The 23,393-nt window shown below is 30.4% G+C and overlaps 1 protein-coding gene across 1 annotated transcript in view; it reads left to right on the top strand.

The window, feature by feature from the left end:
* The window catches only part of LOC129228359 (E3 ubiquitin-protein ligase arkadia-C-like), a 40,429-nt gene extending 23,836 nt beyond the window's left edge, over positions 1 to 16,593 (top strand). Inside the window, exons 10-14 of the mRNA XM_054863038.1 lie at positions 2,395 to 2,509; positions 5,528 to 5,650; positions 8,831 to 8,929; positions 9,022 to 9,104; positions 16,261 to 16,593. Of these exons, the coding sequence (XP_054719013.1) occupies positions 2,395 to 2,509; positions 5,528 to 5,650; positions 8,831 to 8,929; positions 9,022 to 9,104; positions 16,261 to 16,387 (547 nt within the window). The 3' untranslated portion in view covers positions 16,388 to 16,593. The remainder of the gene's footprint in view (positions 1 to 2,394; positions 2,510 to 5,527; positions 5,651 to 8,830; positions 8,930 to 9,021; positions 9,105 to 16,260) is intronic.
* Positions 16,594 to 23,393: the final 6,800 nt, after the last annotated feature.

Here is a 23,393-nt window from a genome sequence, read left to right on the forward strand (position 1 = left end):
TTAGTATTCATCAAAAGAGCAAATTTTCCTGGAGTTTGGACTGTCGAAAACGAGTTTAGAACAAGACAGGTGGTTTTTAGCGTCTAAAAGTGTCCGAATGTGTCTTAAACACTCCAAAAGTTTGCTAAAGCTTAAGGGGTGTAATCTAATCAATTTGTATTTACTGCAATATTTGTGATGCATAAACATAAATATTAATAAGTTTGAATTCATAAGTATTTGATCATATTTTTCTTCGAAATGAATGTTCATTTGAAAAATATTTTACTTAAAAAAATTGCCAATAACTTATTACATAAAGACTTTCTTATGTAACAGTTGGTAAAGTTATGAAAAGAAATTCACAACACTACCAAGAGAACTAATTTCAGTTCCACTTATAACTCAAAGAAATGTTACTAAATGTAATATTTAGGTGCAAAAGAAAAAGCTTAATTTTTGAAATAGTTTTTGCATGTAGGTTTTCATGATGTTTTAACTAAAATTCTTTTAAAAATCATGGATTAAAGAACAATAAATTGATGATTAAATGTATGCCCTTTTTAAACTTATGCAATTTCTTTTTTTAATTTGTATTTTTAATATAATACATTCTGTAACTACAAAATTTTTTTATTTATTGCATTTAAGTCCATTATTACACTATATTTTGAACTTTCATTTGCACCCATGCTTAAATGTCAAAAAATTTGGTTACTATTATGAAGAAAAAAAAAACCTTTTGTGTACAAATTGAAATTTTTTTTGAAGAATTCAACTTCTACGTAACTAGATTAGATTCAACTGTATTAATAAGTTACAACAGCTGACTTTCTGTTTAACGACTTTCAAGGGACAACAAAAAATCTTCCTTAAGTAGAATGCGTCCTTAAATAGAATGCTTTTAAAACTACAGTGGAGCATCCGGGACCGTGAAAAGCCCACAGTATACATTTATAAATGAATGTTCACATTGAATAAATATTTACTATAAAACACAACTTTGATACATTTTGTTCTGTTTGAGATACTTTCTCCCAATAAAATTTCTCTAAAAATGTAGTTTTAGTCGTTTTTGGACACAAGTGTTATGGACTAGATGATAAAAACCACGGTATTTACCATGTTTTTTTTAACGTTGTTTCCTAAACCTTGCCAAACCTTCCTGGGTATAATGAATGTTTTTGGAACTTCCAAGCTTGAATCATTACCTTTTTAAAGTAAATTTTAAATGCCATTCTCTGAGCGTTTATTTACGCAATTGGCAACAATTTATTTGTTGTGAGAAAAGGAGAGAAAGCTCAGTGAGTCAGAATTTGTTTCTGTTGTTTATTTCTATTTGTTAACAAATAAAATCTTTGTAATTCAATTTAGTAACCAAGACTTTTGAAACTATTTTAAATTTTTTCTTTTGATTCTGTTTTTTTGAGCAGCAAAAATTAGAGTTTTCAATTATCTTTATTTTTGGCTTTTTCCCATTTTATCTGGAAAAAAAAATTGAATTTAAAATGTGATCTGACCTGTAAGGTTCATTTTAAGATAAGGTGAGGCAGTCAAGGTTGGGGGGTTTGTAACATTTTTAATATAATATTAATTTTTGTGAATAATAAAATTCAAATTGAATGCTTTTTTTTCATCAGGATTTAACCCTAATCTGCAAATGTTAAGTCTAATAAAGTTAGTTAAGAATCTAGATGTTGAAAAAATCATTCAAAATAACATCTGTAATTAAAATATAGAACACTTAAATTTATAGATAATACTTTGAATTTTCATATGCATCATAATCGTGAAACTTACTTTAAAAAAATCCTTTTTTAAGCAGTAGCTTCTCATTCTCATTTTACGACATGAAAATGTCTTTATTTCATAACATTCAAACATGGAATAAATTTTCTCTACAAATTAATCAGTGGGACAAAATGCAATAAAATAATCAGGGATTTGACCTGGATATGCACTTTCATGAAATGTTTACTTTTATTTATTAACACTAATTTTCAATCCATAGATTTAAATAAAAAAGAACACCCCATATTTAAACTAAGAGCAATAGGATAACAAAATACCCAATGCTATGGCCGTAATTCGTAAAAAACTTGATCGTTGCCAACTGAGAGAAAGAAAAAAAGGCCTTTTTGCTATTGCATTATAAGGATTTTGATGATCGAAATGCCTGTTTGCTTGATTCTAGCTGTATTCTTGTACTGAGTTACCCATAGAGTTAGAAAACTTGAATTAAGATTAGTGATTACAACCTTTCTGTTATTTATCTTGTAAATTTTTTTGTAAAACTTTTATAAGACAAATACAATATGGCATTTTTGGTGGAGTATTTAAAAACAACTGAATAAATTCAATAATTGTGATACTTTGTAACAAATCATAACTTATTTCTATTTTTTGTAATTTCAGTGAAGCAGGTCATATTCATCATCATCATATACATCAACATCATTATCATCATCCGCCTCCTCCAAGATTGCATCATTTTAGCGTGCCATCTGTTATTGGTCTTCCAACTGCAATGGTAAGACATTTATTTAAAATTTTTGCTTTGACCGGTAATAAATACCAGGCTAATTTGTAACATCATAAGTGTTTTTCATTCATTTTTTTCGAAAATAACGTGTTTCTATCAGAAGTAACACAAAAAAAAAAAAAAAAATAATAATAATAATCAGAGAATAAACTCATGTGATATGTATAAGCAAAGTTAATGTACACATTCAACACTTTCATAACAACCCCTTCAAAGGCAGATTTACAGGGGTGCTAAGGGGGCGTCGCACCCCCAATATATTTGGTTATATTTTTTTAAAAAATTTGAATTACAGATATTTCATCAGGAAAAACAACTTGGTAAAAACCTTATACATTTTTCATAGCATCAGCGCAAGTTAATTTACTTGAAAGCAAACCCAGAAATACAAAAATGTACAGTTCATTGTATGACTCATGTGTGTCTTCACACATCGCCAGTACGAGAGATATTGTGCTAAGTATTTAAGAATAAGAGTAGTTTTTTCCATTTGAATAAAAGATAATAAATAATTACTTACCTTTCAAAAAAAACACATTTCTTAAAATATTTATTAGGCAGTGCCGGATCATTGAATAGAATAATTGTAGAAAAAAAGGTTTAAATATGGGCACTCTCTTTTGTTTTTGATTTAAAGTTACTTTCAACTTGAAAAATTCTTGATTTTTGTTTTTCATTAACAACCATATCCAGTATCCTAAATGCAAGAAGGTGAAAGTGATTATTTTCAATGATTTCATTTCAAAAACTGCAATTTACAAAAAACTTTGAAAGCAGCACCAGAAAAAAATGGGGTGTAAATATGGGCACTCTTCAAAAAAGTCACCAAAAATAATTTAAACACAGGATAAAACTAGATAAAATGGTAGAGAATTTATTTATTACAAGGAAAAAAAAAATATTTACAAAAATCGCAAACATAACTGGTTCTTTTTTTTAGCACTGGCACAATCTTAAGTGTGCCCACATTTGGCACATAATGCATTTCACCCACACCTCTCCCCAAGTGTCTTCAGAGGACTTTCCATCACAAAAGATGCAACTTGCATCACTTGAGAAATAATTGCAATTAAACTATTAATTACTTTGCAATTAATTTAATTACATTAATGTACGTAATAGCTTTTCACAATTAAAATAATTGCAATTAATTTTTTAAATTGTTTTATGAAACAATTAAAACTAACAATTAGCTTAATGTATCAATAGGTACAGTGCAGCGTACAGAGTTCAAAGTATTATTCAAATTCGTATTTTCGTTCAGTGTTGATTGCTCGCTCGCCGCGTGAACTATTCTCGTCTTGGCAAGTTTTTTCCACATGTAAATGTTTGTGTTTTTAATTAAGTGTTTTAAAATTGTGCAAATCATTGTTTTTTAGTTTAACCTGTAACAGGGGAAATCAAAAAGGAGGACATAACAGGGAACGCAAGATCTCAGAGACCGTTCTGTGTATTTTATTTTATTTTTTTAATCGTGTAATTAAGATGCATTTCTATAATTTCCCTCAGATGTTATTCGGACTTTTACTAGTACGGAAAAAAAATGTTTTTTAATTGAAATATACCTTTTTTTAGGATATTTTGCTGGAGCCGTAAGATTTTTTGAGAAAAGTCATGTGCTGCAGTAAATAATTTATTGCTCGTAATAAAGTTACTGATACAAGAAATTCACCGCCAGCTCAGTCATTTCCAGCCGAGGACTGCAGTTTCGTGCTTATTAGCACTCATCAGCCCGGCATAGGGAAATGAATGAGCTGGAGATAAAAAACCTCTTAAGGAAGTCAAGAGTGCCAAACAAACTGGTAGCTAATATAGAATTAGCGCAGACCAGACGAGTGACCGAAGCAATGGCTCGGTTCAACCCGAGTATTTCATATATTTCTGCTTTAGCTCTGACTATTGGGCGGTAATTTACTGAAAGTTACTGATATTTTATTGATATTTTATTTGTTGCTAACATGTGTATTTTAATATGGTACCCATTTAGCGTCCACGTCCCAGGTAGACCTGTCGCCTGTGGAATATATTTTACAAAACCAGTAATTTTTTTATGAGTTTGTTTTAATTTAAATTCACTGAACAATCGTCAATTGTTAATTGTAGTAAACTACAATTAACAATTAATTGTTAACTGTGGTAAACAACAACTAACAATTAATTGTTAACTGTAGTAAACTACAATTAACAATTAATTAATTGTTAATTGTAATTTTCCGCAATTACAATTGATCAATTGTTAGTTGTGGTTACGTTTATCAATTAATCAATTGTTAATCTTTAATTGTCAATGCAATTAAAATTTGCCCAACTCTGCCGCTAGGGAGGGGTGCCCACATTTACACCTGTGCCCATTTTTACACCTTTTCCTTTATACATTGCAATTAGGTGTTCATTGGTATTGAATTGCAATTTCTTTTACTTTGCAACAACCATGGATAATTAAGTCAAAAAAACATGGCTGTTTTAATTATACTTTATCAAAACACGTATAAAATGCTTCAAGTTCCTGCACATCATTTCAGTAAACAGTGCCATAATATCTGCTCTGAAATCAGCTAAAAACCAGCATTTTTAAGGTAAATTTTTAAAAATTTTCGAAACAAAGCCCATGGATCCCCTGTTTTGCCTGGGGAATACTTCCCAGGCCCTAGTATTGTTGCATCCCCAAAATTCACAGCCTAAATCCGCCTATGGACCCATGAATAAGGGACAACATAATTTGATTAATAATGTTCTTTTGCTTTTTTTTTTAAAAAATTAGTTGAATGCCTAATATGTATCCACAAAGTTTATTCTTTCAAGAAGAAATAAAAATATGAGATGATTAACTCATCTATGCTATCATTAAGCAAACACAACAGTTAATAAGCCAACACTTTTTAAAAGTATTTTCATCATAAGAACTTGCCAGGTATCATAAAAAATATTTGTTGAAAAAGAGACATTTCTACTTTCAGTAGCTTTTTAAATTATTTTTGAGTGCTTTATTAGTTTTCTCTTTTGCAGCCTATGAGCCTTAGGCCATCTGAAATATTTGGTTTGCCTCATATGACTGAGATTGCTCCAACACCACCGATGTATCACCATTATATACCTGTGTTGCCACGTCATGTACATGCTCGACTAGAAGTAAGCATAAATGTAATTACCAATTTTTTCTTTTATTGTTTTTAGAATATTTTTTTTGTCTCACTAAAGTTCATTTATTTAAAGTTCAATTAAACTGTTATAGTAAATCTTTGAACATGTTTTAAAGTTTTCAATTGGTCAAAAAAAAAAAAAAAATCTTTCAATTGAAGTTATTAAACCTTTAAAAAATTTTGTGGTTAATTGATGTGCACATAATTTTTTACTAACCAGGGAAGGGAATGTTTTTAAAATGTTTTTGTATGGGGAAGAAAAAAAATATTGTTTTTGTGGTGTTACAGACTTAAATGTGGTTGTATTTCATGTAATCAAAATTTATTAAGACTATAGTTGGGGCAAACGTAACCTGGCAGCAACGTAATGCTAGGATTATGAGCTGCGTAGCTTTCACAATGCTGCCAGGTTAGGTTTGCCCCAACTATAGCGTTCAGTCAGCAGTCTAAATTGCAACCATAATCATAACTGAAAATTTGAGGAAACATAAATGAATTTTCATGTTTCCAACATTTTTATTTCTACTCTCATACATTCGTTCATTTTACGTCGGGGAGCACTATTTCAATGCATAAACTGTATAAAACATTAATAATTTATTCCCTTTTTGTTTTTTGTATGCTATTCTGGAAATAAATGAAAGAAATTATTAAGCAAAAAAACTTCTCTATAAACAATATTCTTGGTAAAAAGTCTACTATTACTGAATAAGTTGCCTTGATCATTGCCATTAGAAATATAAAATTTCAAACTATCTAATGAACAAACTCGACTTGGAGCAGCATATAATTGTCTGTGCAAAAACACTGGATGTTGCAATGATACGCCGATTTTATCAAAATTATTGACTTTGTAAGTTTTTTGTGGTTATAGCTAATGCATGTATTACAGAGTGCTGTGTTCTATTAAAAAAGTTGTCTGTAATCTAATCAGAACTAAAAGTTTTCCCCCTCCTTCTAAAAAAAAAATTTTTTTTTAGTTAGATTTTGTGGAATATTAACTCATACAGGAACAATCGCATCAATGACTGGACCTTCCTCCACTAGCGTAAAAAAAGATCATTTGCCATTTTTAAAGAAAGGCTCAAAATTGTGAAAGACTTTTTACTGTCATAGATGTTGGTATCCTTGTTGGTTTCATTCTCCTTTGTCACATCTGAATGCTCTCCTTCCAGCGAGCTCTGAATTGTGTTAATAATTTTTCTTCTGGAAAGAGCTCTGGAACCAATTGCAAAAAATGTCGCCAGTGGCCCAAACTTTCTTATTAGCACACCAAAATGCAGTTTATAGCATGTTATCTGCAATCCCAGGAGTTTCAATTTTGAAAGCGGGGAAAATTTTATCTGGTTTGCAAAGCCGCATCCGCCAAAAATCAAAACTCATTCGCATAAAATTAAATAAAGGTGTCAAATCTTAAACTGCGTAAAGTCAAGTCCACGTAAAAAATGAGGGTCTGCTTTAACAAAATAAATAATGATTTAAATATTAAAGTTGCAAAGTCAAAAGGGAAATATTTGAAATCCCTGTTGCTCTACAAAGTCTTAGCAATAAGATCAAATGCCAGAATTATAATAATTTTTAAACACTCAAGTGAGAAATGGCAATGCATAACATTATTCAGAAATGCTTCATGCTAACTATGTTGCTCAAAAGATCAAATAAAAATGAATTTCCACTTACTTTAAATTTCTTTTCGCTCTCTTACTAATCCATTAAGGCCCTTTGAATTTCCAAACGTATGGAGAGGAAATGTCTTAAGGGGTATTTTATTATGGACTTTCCAACCATAGCAAGCGAGCTCAAAGCATCTAAAATGAATTTTTCGTGTAGAAGGAGCAATTTAAAATTTTATGAGAAAACTTAATGTTTAATGCTGGTTATAGCCTGCATAAACTAAAAGAGTTAAGTTTGAAAATATTGAATTTCACTAATTAAAAAGCGCTTATATATATATTTTTTTCTATTGAATTTTGGTGATTTTATTCTTTAATGCTTTGTGAAAAACTTCATTTGGGGCATTTTTTGCAGGCTTTCCAGCTGCAAATAAAGGACCATCCATTTGCGTATAATGCGCCCTTTAGGACAAATATGTGTTATTTCTTATGTCTTCCTTGATTATTGTCTGTTTAAAAAAAATATTGATAACACTAAAAAGGATTTCTTATTGAGTGGGATTTTACGAAATGTTGCGGGAATCCCTCACCCTAGTATAAACCCCGGATAACACTAAAGCTGGACAGTAGCTACTGAGCAAAAAAAAAAAAAAAAAAAAATGAAGAAATTTATTTGACAAACAGAGGAGAATATAGCACCGAAATAATTTCCTTCACATACTAATCTAAGATGTAAAATAAAATAGGAAGGTCAAAATTTGTATGGACCAGATTACTTATAATATTTAAGCTTAACTTTTATTGTTTTGCCAATGTTTATTTCCTCAGGCTAGTTCAATTGGATGGGAGTTAAGTTGCCAGTTGAGCTCATGTTTACTATAACAAAATATGAAGAATTTAAATTTTATAAAAAATACTTCATAACCTGGGCTGCAGAGAGCTAGTTAAACTGTTCATCACACACACACACAACTGTTGGTCCCCCTTTTCCTATAAAACTTGTTTCTATGTTGTAATTTATGCTACTCTAATTTTGAGCCTGGCCCAAAGTTTCAGAGTACATGGTTGTTGGCCCTCTTCATAACTTTCAACATTCAAGAGCTAACTAATCATTTAGCCATGTAACTTGTTAGATTTTCCTTCATGTGGACAGGGCTGTAATACATTCCAAGTAAAGTTACACTATTTTTTCATGTTACAATCTTTTGGCATCCTTCATTTTCTGGCTTGTTCTGACTTCGTTTTATTTGAATGAAGTTGGCTACAAAGTTGTTCCTTTCATAAATTACCTAATGTTAATAATTATTGATTTTGGTCAAAATGGAAGTTTTTAAAAATGTCGAACAATAGTTCAATGTAACCAAAACATTTGCAAAACAGAACATTTTGAAATCCCAAAAAGAAACATTTTGGGAAGTTTCTGAATAGTGTTATGGTTCTTTTTGAGTTAGTTTAAGTGTGCTGTTAGGTCATTCTCAACTTGTGTTTCAGTTAAACTAAAATCTTTTTGTTATGCATATGTATTTTGATTAACCTCTTTGTTTCAAATTTGACAGGATTATTTGCGTATTGTGGATCAGCGGCGAATGGCGGTGAATCGTGGTGCCACTCAAGCAACTATTGAGCGGAACACTTTGCCTCACAAATACAAAAAGGTATTTTCAAATTAAAATTTGTAATTGGATAATTTACAGTATTCATGCAATGTGGGGATTTATAGTAATTAACTGTGTTGAATTTTGTTTAGATTATCAAATGCAACGAAAATGATGACAATTTAGAAAAATGTACTATCTGCCTTTGTGAGTTTGAAGATGATGAAGATGTCAGGTACTTTTTTTATTTCATTAAGTTAATTGTGTTTAATGTTGTTTAACTAAAAAAAGTTTCAATTTATTAGTGGAGTATTTTTTAAATTTTTATCTAAAATACTTGAAATTCGCTTTTTTTACACTTTATTCATTGCAATTTTTTCTTTCATTTAGTGAAAAAAAGATAAATGATGTGAGTAAAGCATTGAGTTATAACAATTAGATTCTTTGTGACAAAGACAGGAATTCCAAAAGTGGGTACCGCAGCACTCTAGATTACCTCAGAGGAAAGTCTGGAGTGTTGCAAAATGCCCATGGTATCAATGTAAATGTTGATGTGTAAGTCTGAAATCTGGTTAATGTCAACATTAGCTCATTAGCTGGTGAATATCAACATTCACATACCAAAGGAAAGGCCTATGCGAAAGACTGAATTTCTCCGTTAAATCACCGATGAAAGTCAAAAATTTGCTTTTTCATGACAACATAATAGAGATAACTATTAGGATGCTGTGAAAAAATTCGAATTCTTCAAAGGGTGCCATTAACTGGAAAAGTTTGAACTAGCCACTTTTATTTCTTGATTAGTTGGGAATCTGAAAAAGGGCTTTTGATAACAGTGTAATTTTCATTATTTCCTAGGAAAACATAACTTATACAAAACACAAGCTTGCAATTAAGTGAATTAGATTTCTTTTTGAAGTAGACAAATATTTAGGGTATGTGTTCTACTTCAGTTTTTGCCAGTGTTGTATTAGGTTCTGGCCACATATCAAAAGACACTGCAACACAATTGTAATTCATAAAATGTGGTTTTTTGAAAGTATTACAGATAATTTTATTGAGTAATATTAAATTAACAGTCAAATTCTGAATTAATTGATCATGTGTGCCCAAAACTGGAACACACACTCTACTACCTTTTGCAAAGTGCTGTTGAGAAATTTAGAATTCAGCCATTCAGTGAGATTTTTTTTATCTCCTTTTGATAGGTTAAAATTTTTGCAATGATATCCTTCATGTTCCTTTTCTTCAGTCATTTCCTAGATAAAGTGTAGTAATAGTTTATGTTAAAATGCAGTAATTCTTTAAATGTTTTGCATTAATCTGTAGTAGGGTGGTCGAAAATTTTGAAGGTGAAAATTTGTTGAGTTTTAATCTCCCATTTGGTTCTAATACATAAGAAAATAAGTATGACAGAATTGTATGACATTTGAATAATATTTAGAGGTAGCTCAAAGCAGATGAAGTTTGCATCATTGCCGATTATAAGTGTATTGATAAAAGACCAAACTAATCACAAATAGGATTGCTATTTCCATTTACAGAAATCAATTACTTTGCAAAATTGCTATTTCCATGGTAAATATTCTGTAAATATAAAGGCATTTTTGTAAGATGTTGTAGTTTATGCAATTCTGTACGATTATTCTTTGTTCATCGACCAAGTGTTGTGCTTTGACCAAAGAAGCATCAATATTGGCAAAAGTAAAAACATCTGTTTTACTGGGACAAAACAAAAGAAATAATTAATTCTGAAATGTGAGCACCACCTTATAGAATTGATTTTTAGTGCCATTTTTAACAAATGCATAGGGTTCACTTATGCACCAGAAAGTACTTCTCTGTAACAGATTCTAGGCCTGCTTGCAAAGGCGTAGCTAGACCCGACTTTCGGGGGGGGGGGGGGGTACTTCTTTATATATATATATGTGTGTGTGTGTGTGTGTGTGTGTCTACGTATGTATGTATGTACATTTTTTTAGTATTAAAAAAATAAGAGAGAGGTGAATCTTACATACTTTGGAATGGGGTGCCCCAATTCCGAAATTTGTGTCAAACAAAACAAAAGCAAAGATTCCTTTTTTTTTTTTTTAATGTTCTGGAAAATTCAACTTTTTTTTCTTTTCGCTCCATTTAATTTAAAGTGAAATTTTCTAGCAACGTCTTGTCAAAACCAGTCTATCCAAATCAAGGGGAAATCACATATATGATGAGCGTGTGCCGTTCATTTCAGTATGACTGCTTAAGTTAGAGGCTAACACACATCTACAAAAGCTGGCATCCCTGAAAGCTAATAGATACTTCCATTTCCGCCTGTGAACTGGATGTTTGACTTTCAATCTCATTGGTGGTCAGACTATAAAGGCTATTTTTACCCAACTTGGTTTGCACTAAAAGTATGAAATAAAATAAAAAAAAAGATTTCTTGAATTATAACAAGCAAAAAATGAAATTGCTTTTCATATCGTTATATTTATATGTTGCTTTTTATGCATTTACATTTATGCTAATTCTAAAGCAATTAATAAAATTTGAATAAAAAAAGTTAGGGAAGAAATATAGGCGGTAGAAAGTTATTCGCTCAAATGCATACCATCTGTTCTCCATTCAAGTCCTTATTTTTAATTTTATTAGCTGCTTTAGAATTTACATAAATATCTATTTGAGAGAGCAACAGCAATTTTCGAGTATTATAAACAGAAGTCTTCTTTATTTTCTAATTTTTAATGTAAACCAAGCTAACAGAAATAATCTCTGTTACTTATAAATAATCTCTATTATTTCTGTTACTGGGCTCCTTTAGTAGCCTAAGCAGGGATAGTACAATAGACCTGTGGTCTCGGTGCTCGCGCTGGTTTCAAGCGCCCCCCCCCCCTATTTCACTTCATACTTCAACAGAAATAATCTAGATTCATTTCGTTTTTAAACATTTTATTCATGTAATGCTATGCAGTTTTTCTTTTGAATTAAAATAAAATTACCTTCAGAAGGGTCCGATGGGTCTAATGCTGCTTTGCAGACTGTACTTCGTTTTCTTCAGACGACGTTAACTTTCTTTTTAGAGTAATCCTTTTCATCATTTTAATTTTTTTGTTTGGGTTTAAAAAAGCTTGTTATCGGTTTTGCTCGCTTCATTATGCAACAACTTTCACTTAGAATGTACTATTTTAAACAGACTGTACGTTTCCAAAGGAATACGTAGTAAATACTAGCTGAAAAATCAATGTGATTGCAATGGATACTCTGGTTAGCAAAGGTCGTTTTGACTATGATCTATGACACACACGAGACCAGACCGACAAAAACCTTTATCGTCTCGAATTCCGGTTATGCTATCACTTACGGTTTCGAAGCCCAATGATCTTTAAAAAAGCAAACAAAAACATTTTCTTCAACTCAGAAACAGAAGAATTGTCTTCAAGAGCTGAGGAGGCAGTGGAAAAAAGGGAGAAATGCGTTCCACGAATAAGCTTTCCAGGAAGATTAACCAAAGGACACTTTCTTGGAAGAAGAGTAAATGGTTGATATTCACAGGTTTGACATGTAAGATGAACATTTCAAGTTCATGGTTAAAGGTCATTTAAGTTAAAAGCCATTTCGCTCTGTTATCTGGATTAGTACTGTTCTTTGGTAGCTCTCTTTCTTAAAATTGTGATTCCTTAGAAAACCGAAACAATAGGAGTGAAAAGAAAGTATAAGTTTTTTTCAAGTGATGAAAAAAAGGAAAACCGTAGAATGCTGGCCAAGTTAGATTTGCAGCAATTGCTAACCTACCTCAAGAGGATAAATAATGAATCCAAAAAAAAAAAAAAAAAAAATCAGGGACCAAAAAGCAATAAAAGACTTTTTCTTGAAAAAGATATGCTTAAAGTTACTTCAAAATGATTCCTTAAATTCGCAATAAAGCACTTAATAATGTAATAATAGAATAAATACCTAACAAAACTAATAAAGAGAAATTTTAATCAAGAGCCCATATTGTCTTTAGTATCGATTTCAAATTTTCACCATCATATTTCAAATTTCTATGAAAAGTTTCTTAAAGCCCCCGTATCTCAAAACCTCTTTATCTTGATTTTTTCTTTAATGTGAAATTCGAAATATACAGATTCGACTGTATGCAATATTCCCACTGCGCGGCTCATAAAATTAAACATATTTAACAATTTGCAAAATCTATGACAAAGAAAGGCTGCATATACGTGGATTTAACAAATCAATCTCATTTCTAAAGCAAAGTGTCAAATTTCACTCAATTATCAAAAAATTGTCGCAGCAGAGGGAGGCGTCTTTATGCTTGAGGGTCACACTTGGAGCAGATTTTCAATGGCATTGGGGGGGGAGGGGGAAGCAAAGTGAATTTTTGACCTTTGTTACTCAGAAAAAAATCGTTTTGATTTTTTTCTCTTTCTTCTTTTTTTTCTTTCTCTTCTCTCTTCTTTTTTTCTCTCTCTCTCTCTCTTTTTTTGAGACTAACGTTTTGGGGGGGGGGGGGGGGTTGTCCCCCCCCCTTAGCTACGCCCCTGCCTGCTTGGAGTTCATTGATAAGGATAACTGCATCATACTTGCCAACTCTACTGTTTTTAACGGGAGACTCCCGTTTTTTGCTTCAGTTTCCCGATTTCCCGTTTTTTACGATTTTCTCCCGTTTTTGCAGCTTTATCAGTCAATCATCAAAAAGTTTCACTTTCTCCTCAATAGATGGCGCCCTTCTCTAGTCTACCAATGACAGGGAATGTTATGTTTCCAACTTATTTAGTAAAAATTTATTTTTTGGAAGCTTTCCACATGGCATGTTCAACGAAGCACTTGCTTTGCCGAAAATTGCGACAGATTTCAATCCTTTTGCATCTTGAAAATATTTCAATCATTTTGAAAGTTTGAAGTCATTTTAACATGTGTTACCCTATATATACTTATCTTACATTTTATTTTCATTATATATTGATTTTTTTTCCTTTTTTCGGATTTTAGTAATTAAATTTTTCTAGTTACCTTTTTTTGGCAGAGACTGGGGAATATATGAAACTTTAAGCCAATTCAAGCCTTATTATTTGGTTTTTACTTTGCAGTATATTCTTGGTGGTACCAATTAGCTTACATCTGCGAAAAATCCCCATTTTACTTTAAATTTAGTATTCATGTTACTTAAAAGCATAGCTTAATAATTCTGTTGTGAAGATATGTTACTGGTGAATCACCTATATACCTCCCTCTAGTGGAATCTCCTGTTTTTTTTTCTTCATGGTTGGCAAGTATGCTGCATTACAAGACTCAATAATAAAAAAAAAAGTGTCTGATGTAAAGGACTGTATAATACAATCTGTTAAAACGTTGAGATAGGATTATCGAGAATTTCTGGAAATGATTTTACTAGTTAAGCATAAAACACCTTCTCCCGGAATCAGATTGATTGTACCATTTTATTTGTATTGTATTGGAGCTATGCACCATACTCAATGAATGATAAAAATCTTGTACTGTTTTAAAATATAAAAGTTTAACCGCTAGTTCACCATCACTTGAGTGGAAGATATTGTATTGTAAGAGATGTGGTATATTTGCGGAACATGTTTATTTAAAACCTTGGATGACAGCTTCTAAACCTCAGAATGCACTATGTAATGGTTTCAATTCAATGAAATATTAATTTCATTATTGGCAATATAAAAATATTGATGAAGTAAGTAAAACTGCATGACTCTTTTTAACAATCAAGTGACACAATTGAATGGAAGACGATTAGTAAAGCTATGCAAGAAGTGAATGAAAACATAACGCTGCAAAATACCTCAGATTATAACCTAAAATATAAAATTTTAGGACTTCCTAACTGTATGATTAGCCGCATTGACTTAAAAAATGAATTTACCTGATAAGTTTTACTATGTAAAACTTGGGAGATTAAACAAATCTGTGAGTTTTGGAGAATTATCACAAAGCACTAAAATTCATTGAAGGAAGCCAGTAATAATCTTGCTAAAAGGTATTAATATTCTTTCAAAAGAGTTTAATGAAAAAATAATAACCAATGAAGACCAATTTTAATTCTTGTTTCAGGTTGCCAAAAAACATTGCCCTGCTTATAGCAATATCCAAATACAGTTAGGTAGTTACTAGAGCAATCACATCCATAATGATTTAAATATAATTGTTGTATTGCAATTTTCAATTTACAAAATGGCAAAGAATTAAGTAAAACAAAGTTGTATTGTTTTCTTAGCCTTTTTCTTTTCTTCTGCATTTATTGCATAAAATCAAATATTATTGAATTTTAAGGATGTTGAGTTACTTTTAAAAGTTAAAATTATGAGCTCGAATTTCAGAATAATTATTTTTTTCATAAATGGAACCAAATAGGAAGGTAAGACCTGTAAAAATCAAATTTAAAAAAAGGGCCTTTTTTGGACCACTTTAATTTATAGTGCTCATACTAATCCTAAATTTCTTGAAATGTCCTAAAATATCATTTCTGCAGATTTTTTTAAAATTTTGTTTCATGCTTTTTTGCATCCCAGTTTTATTGTTTGCTCATTGAAAAGGGCAATTGAGTCTAGTTTTGTGTTTATTGGCTGGAGTTTATATTGAGACTGGAGCAGAATTCCAGATTTTTAGTGCACATATTATTATTATTATTATTTTTTTTTTTTCATTTATTCTATAAATATTAATTTACACAAAACATTTAATTTTTCTGAAGTATTCTCACTTGAGTCAGTATTTCCTTTTGAATAGCTATAAATATGGAAACCATTGACGATGAAGAAATTCCTTTCATCAATACCAGCAAAAGTCTGCAAACTTAACCAAATGGCTGGAAATTTAAAGTTATGGATATTTAAAAGTAACATTCCAGTTCTAATGAAAATAGTTTGCTTTTTGGCAGATCTCTGCTTTTCAAATTTAATAAAAGCAACAATACAAGCAAAATGTATTGAATGTAACTAGTTGCCTGTTGGTTTTTTTTTTCCAACTCCATTCCTCCAAAGTGCTCTGCCAATGCAGTGTACTTCAATAGCTTTGCAACCTTCTGATGACCTGTAGTGGCTTAAGTTAGCAAAAGCTTCAAATACGCGTCTTACTTTATCCACTTTCGTTCCAAAACAAGTATTATTGAAATGTGGCAATTTGAAAATGGGGGGAAACAATGCTAAAAATTGACAGTGTAATCAATAACTCCAACAACTTAAGTCATTAAAAAATAAGACCGGTTGCCCATGATCCTCAGAAGATTTTGAAACTTTTGATACCTGATTTGACCCTTGATTCTCTGTCCCTCTTGATTAGTACCAGTGACATATGTGCTTAGATGTGGACAGATCTTAATGTATAAGACATAAATATAATGATCAGTTACAAAACAACTTTTATTGCTTTTTTTTATTTTACAGGAGGTTACCTTGTATGCATTTGTTCCATATTGAATGTGTAGATCAGTGGCTGACAACTAACAAAAGATGTCCCATATGTCGAGTTGATATAGAAGAACATTTAAAAGACTTTGGTGTTACCTCGTGATATTGCTATTACGATTCCGTATACTATGGTATAGCCCTAGGATGTAACTCAAATGTCATTGGATGATGTTTTATATCTTATTGCACTAAAAATATTTCTACTTGATTGTTTTTCTACATTTTATAAGTGTGTATCATCTTCCAGATAACTTTGTTCAAACATAAAAAAAAAAAAAAAAACCACATTGATGAGCTTAGTGGTATGGAAATCTGTGTAATATCTCGGCATTGATTTGGGGTTCCTCTTGGCTTAGAGCTGATAATAAAAGTTTTAATACTGGTAATATAAGTCCATTAACAAAAGAGAATGTCTTAACGATTTGGCCTATTTATAATGATTGGTATATTTGTCTAAACGATAATAGGTATGAAGTGGTTTTATTTCTTAAACATGGAGTTTTCATTTCATTCATGTTAGCTGTGCTTGTGTATTTTCTGGAAACATGTTAGTAGATTACGAATTTTGGGCTTTGCTTAAAGCATTAAGTGCTACTGCAATGTACTAGAGCAGTTTGATTTAGGTAGATTTGATCAAAATGTGAGGAAAAAATGGGACAGAAATAGTATGCTTCTGTTTCTGCTAATTTAATTTTTGCCCTTTATTGACTTTAAAATTCTTGAAGATTTGATTGAGATTTAGATGATTCAAACATCAAATCTCTTTAGAATAAGCAAATCTAGAGCTTCAGTTAAACTAAGCTAGGATTTACATGTTTGAAATGTAATTTTAAGTTTTGACTGTTTTCGAATATTTCAATTCGAATCTTCTTTTAACTAATTGACTATTCAGATTTGTTGACTTTTTACAGTTTGCACTTGTGATTTTTAAGATTTATGTGGTTAGGAAATGCAAGTATTGGTTGCAGTGACTTTTATTATAAAATACTTTTAATTTTAGATTGTGAATTTGCTTTTTCTTGCCAGTTTTAGTTGATCATGTACTTGTTTTAAATCAATATGTTTGCACATGTTGAGCAGTTTTAGAATTAATATTTTTTTTTGTACTTTATCCAACAAAATAATTAGTTTTATGTTTCTTTCCCCCTGTTTTTTGTTTAAAATTTCATCTTGAAATTTTGTTCAAGATACTGTTAAATGTTCATTTAAGTTAAAACTGCAAAATTTTCAAACAATTCACTAAAATCAGTTCTAATTTTGATATTTTTCTGTTAACAAAACCACAAATTTTATCTTGTGCAAATTCTTATGCATTCATCAGTGTTATATTGGGATTTATGTAGTTGTTAGAATTAGGGTTGCATTTTCTTATCTAATAACTGAAAAATATGCATGATTTATTGCATTTAATTATAGTTTATTACTATAAAACATAGCCATAGCTAATAACGTATGAAAATTTTAGTCAAGAGGTTTTAGTTTTCTAAATTTTTAAAAGATTCTTAAACATTGTAAAACTTTCATACAGAATGAACAATGCAACACAATTGGCATACAATATATGATGATTTTTTAATGTTTTTGCACTGAAATTAAAATGCAACTTTTTTATAATTCTAAAAATTTATAAATCTTGTTCCATTAGACATTATGGAACTGACACGGGTATTTAATTATTTGTGAGTTTTGTTCCTTGTGCTTTGCTTCTTCATAAAATTTTGTATTTGTCCGCGTAATTTTTAGAAAATTTATGTTTTCCAATATTTGTTTTAAGAGTAACTATTTTTATATTTAATGAAGTTTAATTTGATTTTTGTATTATCCAATAGTTGCTAAATTGCACTGCTGTTTTTTAATCTTCTTAAATTGTACTATAATGATTTGAGTATAATTGTTTGAAGAAAAGACATTTTAATTAAATATAGCTAAATATCATAGACATGCATTGTGAATATCAGTCCTCAAATTTTAGAATAATCTATTATTATAATTATTATAAAATTCATTAAATAAAACAAAAAATATGGATACCTGTTCCAAAATGTTGTTTTAATTATGTATAAAACTTAATAATCCCATCCTGCTCACAATGAAGGTATGAAGTTTCAATTTAGTGCTTTTTGCAAAATCTGTATAAAATACTCTCGTATAAGAGTAAAACTTTTCCAAGGCTTACCCCAGAATTTTCGAGTTTTATATATTTTTTTAGCCAATATATCCAGGAATTCCAGTAAAAAGACTTTAATATTTTACCATAGTTTGTTAATAGATGTCCAAAATGGCATCTATTAAAGACACAATTGACTTAAAAATTATTATTAGTACTAAAAAGTAAATCATTCAATGTTTTTTTCAATTTAAAACAAAAGAGCCCTTTAGGTGACTGACATTTGAAAACCTCAGTTTTGCTCCAAATTGATGTGTAAATTCGAATACATTCATTGGCATTGCTTTATAGTCCATGATCATAAAATTGTTGACGTTCTCAACATAGCACAAGTTTAGTTGTATCACTTATCAACTTAACCAACTGATATCTTTTAGTAAATTTTTGAGAGTGTCTTAATTTAGCCCATATATTTTTTAAACGTACTTCACTTTTTGCTATGTATGACAATCAGGTACACAATTATTTAATAAGTTAATCATCTTGTACCCTCTAATTATAAAAACTGTTGCTTACGGCATACCAAAATCAAATTTTTGCATTATATCCATACTGTTGTGGAAGTTATTTGACAATAATTCATTATTCACTAAAAAATATGCTTTCTCTTAAAAAAAAATGAGATCTCTTTTTTTAGTCATTTAGTATATTGAAAAAAGAATGGGGGGGGGGGGGGGACTGTAGCATTGGGTTTTATTCCTTAGCTTCTGCTCTTGATTGTGCTTAATTTTCCAATTGTATCTCATTCCTTTTTTTTTTTTTTAATTTTTAAAAATCATTTTATGTTTGTCATTATTTGCAAACATGTTTGACCTTCATTTGTAATGTCAATGATTGTTAGAAGAATAGTATGGTTGCTCCCACTGCTCAAATTATTTTTTTTCTTTATTTTATGTTTCGAAGATAACATTCCAGTGTTTTCCTTCCAATCACAGCTTTTTTTTTTTGAGGGGGGGGGGGGGGGCAATAATTAAGTTATCTGATCAGTCACGAACAACAGCAAAAAAGTTTCAGAAAATAATCAAGATTGCTTTTTGTGTACTTTTATAATAAATTGGATAGTTCATTTAAGTTTTTTTTTTTTGCATTTGATTTTTAAAAGTAAATCATTTAAGCAAATGAAAGGTGTTGAAACCAAAGTGATATGACATATCGCAATCACTTCTGTGATTGTCAGAAAAATAAAACTCGGTTAGCTTAATGATTAATAATGTAACTAGCCTATCCCTTTTCTATTTACTTTGGGTTACTATTATATATATGTAAGAGACTTTAAGTAATTACCTTGCATTTTAAAACTTTGCTGATTAACAAGGTAAATTAGAGGCTTGCAATGTAGCAGGGGCCTTGAAAAATTAATGGTGGTTTATCATTGCCTTAAAATGAGGTTTCTTGTCCAATTTTACTATAGGTTTTGCACGTACATTCTTTGTTAAGCAGTATTTTTTGGCTATATAGTGTACAAAATAGGCTTGTTTTGAAACTTGATTTAATTGCAATTATTGATCAGGCTTCATTGTAAGTCTATTTTCAAAATCTTAAATTCTACCTTTTTGTAGTTGATATTTTCATAAGATTTTTGCAAACCTTTTGCACTATGCCAAACAATAAGCAATAATGTTGAAATCTTCTGGTTTTTTAATCCTATTGTGCTTTTTGCGTCTAAGTGTTTAGGTATGTGTGTAAATATGTATAGAAAAGTGGAAAAATGTGGGTTTAAAGTGTGATGTTGGTCGTATTTGCTTTATCATAGTTTGTTCTTTTAAAGTAACTGCTTTACACTTGCTCAAAAGTACATTTTGGAAACTTTTAACATGTTAGGGGTTTTTGATCTTTGAATAAGCTATTTATTTTAGTTAAATTTTCATTTTAGAATGCAAGAATAGTGATGCTTTTTAATAAAGTAACTCATCATCATAAAATCTAATGCAAAACAAAAGATTCTTCCATTTTCGAACATTGTATCATTGATTCTTGCCTTTTCCTAGTCATTCATGGCTATTTAAATTATATATTACTACTGATCAAGTTTTAAAATTTGAATGTTCAAATGAATCAGTGTTGTGAAGATTCAGAGTTGTCTAGAAACATGACCTTAAGTTCAAACACTTGGGATCTTAATGTCATTCTAAAGGCTTCTTATCTAATATTTTGGTATGTTTGTTATCTATTTAAATCATCAGGTCAAATGCAACCTTTTATCATTGTGTAATTATTAAAAATTTCTTATCTGCTAGAAAAAGTGATTGACATATTTTTTCTTATGTATATGTTTTTATCCTGTAACTACCTCTGCAGAGTTCAAAATTCAGTTTGTTCAGTTATACAATGAATTGTCAAAAAGGTGTTATGATTTTAACTAATTGATTTTGTAGATTCAAACTTTCACTAAAAGAAGTTTTCTTTAATAACATGCAAAAGCAAAACCGTCAAGCATCTCTTTGTGTGAATTGTGTACATATATTTTGCTCTTGCATATTATATTTTAGAATTCAGATATTTATTTAAATGAGTTTTTAAAAGTTATATTTTTAGATGTTGTAATATTTATTGTAAAGTTCTTTTATTAAATGTTTTCCAAAACTGAAGACTTGTCAAATTAATTTTTCCATGTTTATTGAAAGGCTATTGAAATGAAAGTAATGTCTTATTTCTTATAGCATTGCTCAAAATCGCACTATGATCATTGAGGACCCATATTGAAGAATAGTGCTCAGTATTCCAACCTTTTGCTTAGTTTTTTAATATTAATATTTTGTATTTAAAGCTATGGTGGGGCCTGTTTACTAGACAATAATAGTTATTATTACTATTAAAGATAAGGTTATTCAGTTGAAACATTTAAATGTACATCTGTTCAGTAAGGACACCTATTTGACCTTAATTCTGTAAATTCAAACTAAAGAAATTTCAGTCCCAAGGCATTTTTAAACTTATTCATTTAAATTTTCAAATACTTAAGAAACTCTGTTTTTATCAATTTTTGGTACAACAGCATTATATTTGTAACTTTACATTTTATCTTGCAGTCTCTTTGCAATTTAGTTTTCTGCACCATTAATGATGGGAAATTCAACTTTCCTCCTAATTGTGCTCTCCTTTTAATTGTTATCTTCAACAATTTTTTTCCTCTTTTCAAATTTCTGCTTTAAAATGTGTGTGTGTTAAAATTTTGTTTTCAATTTCTGCGGTGCTTTGAGCCAAGTTTTCAGAAATATAGATGAATATGAGAAATATCTGATTTTTTTTTCTGAAAATAACCTCTTTTTAACTGTTCACTTACACATCACAGGCTTCTGACTTTTGAAAAATTGCCATGTTGCTATTGCAGGGGAAAAAAAAGAAGCTAGAAGTCAAGAAGGAAAGGGAATATCTGAATGTTATAAGAATGGTAACACCTTCTGCTTGAATTAAATATAAAACATCACGTGTATTCAACTGAAAATTTATTTATTTTTGCTCCTGATGCTATGTAGAACAATACAAGGCTTAAAGTATAGTGTAAATTTTGAGTTTCCAAAAACCCCTTCAGTATATAGGTAGAAAATCTTTTGTACTGAAATGCCACCTTAATTTTGACAGTTGAGCTAGGTATGTGCTTCCTCCCCAAAAGGCTATGGCACAGCTCACACCCTCAAATGCGGCAGCCCCAGAAACAGGCCACCAAAATGGAAATCAAAAACCCTATAAAGTGACCCCCCTAAAAATGTTAATGGTGCTGTGCTAAGCCCCCCCCCCCTTTTAGAGCACCCCTTCGGCCCCCAAAAGGCCACAAGCAGAAACAAGTGTGGGCGTGTGTGTGTTGTTCTTGATTTATTTTAAAATAGAACTACTAACAAGAAGTTCTGTCTAGAACTAGACGAGCCTACTTTCCCGTATACCCATACTACTTTCTAGTACCTGATCAATATTCTCAAAAATAGCTAAAATCGCAAATTTTTTCAAATATATTTTTAAAATACTTTAAGCTGATTTCTAGGAATAAAATATTCCTCACTCATCTAAAAAAATTAGATATGTAAAAAAAAACGAACAAATAAAATAGCAGCAACTTTTAAACAAAGCAGCTAATACACTTTTTTCCATTAAAAAAATCTTAAACAGCTTTCAAAACGAAAAAATAATAATTAAAATTAATAAACTCATTAAAATAAATATATCATATCAAAAAAAAAAATCGTTTCTTTTTCCCCTGTTGCCAAAAACATTTTTTTAAATGAATTAATGCACTTACCAAAACAACAAAAACAATAAAATGTCAACTTAAAGAAATAATTTTCATTGTCAAAAAAAAAAAAAAATCGTCTGCGCATATCTTTATGTAGAAACATAAAGGACTCCGGATTTCTCTGCCAAAAACTGAGTACCTAAATTGAAACTTTAGCGTAAAAATAAAAACAAGTCATATCAACAATAATTATTTCGCAGTTAAAACCATAGCTGCGGAGTCGGAGTCGATCTCATTTTGGGATAAAGGAGTTGGAGTTGAATATCCAAGAATCGGAGTCAGTCATTTGTCCTCCATGTATAAATTTTTTCCAAAGCTACGAAGTCAGAGTCGGAGTCCGATTAATTGTCGGAGTCGGAGTCAGGTACCCCTAAATTCTCGGAGTCTGGAGTTGGGCATCAAGAGCTAGTTCCAACAAAATTTGCTTCAGATAAATCCGCCTTCAAGTACGGAATCTACATTGACTTTCGGTTCCCCATAGGCGCTAATGTTAAGTTTTTTTGAACTGTTCAAAATTAAACAAAAAATAATTCAAATCAAAAAGTCAAACATGGGAATGAGGTGTCCTCGCCGAGATCTTTCGAACCAAAAAAAAGTTTGTTCAAATCGGACTATTCATTCAAAAGTTATTAGGGGGGGGGGGGGGGGACAGACAGACATTTGTTTCCCATCTCAATACCCTTCTTTCCAATTTTTAATTTTTCGATATTTATT

The sequence above is a fragment of the Uloborus diversus genome, chromosome 8 (assembly GCF_026930045.1).
Source record: "Uloborus diversus isolate 005 chromosome 8, Udiv.v.3.1, whole genome shotgun sequence".
Classification (NCBI taxonomy): domain Eukaryota; kingdom Metazoa; phylum Arthropoda; class Arachnida; order Araneae; family Uloboridae; genus Uloborus; species Uloborus diversus.